This window comes from Brassica oleracea, chromosome C8 (genome assembly GCF_000695525.1).
Source record: "Brassica oleracea var. oleracea cultivar TO1000 chromosome C8, BOL, whole genome shotgun sequence".
Taxonomy (NCBI): domain Eukaryota; kingdom Viridiplantae; phylum Streptophyta; class Magnoliopsida; order Brassicales; family Brassicaceae; genus Brassica; species Brassica oleracea.
The window spans coordinates 19,614,370-19,615,852 of NC_027755.1; the positions used below are offsets into that span (position 1 = coordinate 19,614,370).

At 39.0% G+C, this 1,483-nt stretch overlaps 1 protein-coding gene across 1 annotated transcript; it reads right to left on the bottom strand.

The window, feature by feature from the left end:
- Nucleotides 1-1,045: 1,045 nt before the first annotated feature.
- Nucleotides 1,046-1,483, bottom strand: LOC106308875. Its single transcript, XM_013745981.1, has one exon. The coding sequence runs from the start codon at nucleotides 1,481-1,483 to the stop codon at nucleotides 1,046-1,048; it is 438 nt and encodes a 145-aa protein (XP_013601435.1).

Genomic DNA, 1,483 nt, shown 5'->3' on the forward strand with positions numbered 1-1,483 from the left:
TGAGTACCTTGTGTAACAAGCTATAATCGAATGCTGTTAGTAGGAAAACATGAACACCTTTACATCATGTACATCTCTCACGGTTTCTTTACTTCTCACAAGATCCATCTATTTCACTGGTTTATCAGATGGCATTTCTATATATGTATATGGCCAATACGCTCATCTCTCTTTTAGATACTTTGAACCTCCACGTTTTATCTTTTCTAATCTCTATGATCTTTTATGATTGTATGAGTACTCTTTCGTGGGTTCATGATCCTCGTTCATCTCTTTATGTTCAAGTGCTATAACTTTATGTATCTTTATACAAATATGTGTGTGTGTCGACACTTTCATGTGGTTCCATTATGTTCCAAACATGATCTATAAAATTGAGATCTTATTATCCAGGACCTTATTACCTAGTAGCTTGGCGTCCCAAGACTACATGGTTTGGTACCTTGAGGTCTTAGGTGTTTTATTTTTCTTAAAGTCTAAAGGAACTCGTTTCCTTCCTTACCCATTGTTTCTACTTGGAAACCATACAATATAACTTCAATGGGTCACATGTTCTTTTGGATGTGTATAATGCCTTTTAAGGCAATGCCTTAGCCATAGTTTTTTTACTATGCTAACTATACCCATTCATGATTTCTTTACTTGGTTTTATGCCCTTTAGGCAACTCTTTAAAACATTCATATGTTCAAGTAAGATCAGACAAGATAATGAATTCAAAATCAATTCTTATTATATATATATATATAAAATCGTGAAACATCAAAGCAAATCATAAAGCAATAAGACAAGTCGTATCGAAATTTAGTCCTTGAGACAATCAGAAGTCTCAAAGTCCATATGTTCATCTTTAGCAATGTCAGAATCATTATCGGCCTCATATCCGGAATCGTGAACCATGTGAGCCTCCGGGTTCTTGTTCTTTAGACTTTCTTGGTAGAGCTCACATAAGTTCTTAGGGGTTCTACAGTTCTTGGCCCAATGGTTTCCCATTCCACATCTGTGACAAACGGATTTGGTCGAGTAAGACGGTTTGGATATGCCGCCTCAACCACGGCCATAACTACCTCGGCCACGGCCATAATTGGAACCACGACCACAGTTATTGTGGTTTCTTTTCCGGCCGGTCGAGTAGTTGTCTCGCCTGTTCGAGTAATTGTCACTGCCACGCCCCTTGTAACCACCACGGCCATTGCCGTGTGATCTCTTATTGTTTTGGACGTAATTACACTCGTTGGGTTCTTTCTCTTCAACCTCATTAGCTTCCGGTAATGGTGCTGTTCCAACAGGTCTAGCTTCACTGTTCTTCATCAGGAGCTCATTGTTTGCCTCTGCCAGAAGAAGGCACGAGATCAGATTAGTATATGTGGCGAAGCCTTTCATTCTGTACTGATGTTGCAGTATCACATTCGATGAATGGAATGTAGAGTAAGTCTTCTCAAGTAACTCTTCTTCGGTTACTACTTCACCACAAAGTCTCAGCAT

Coding starts and splice junctions, on each gene's coding strand:
- LOC106308875 (XM_013745981.1), bottom strand. CDS start 1,483: ATGCTGAGACTTTGTGGTGAAGTAGTAACCGAAGAAGAGTTACTTGAG.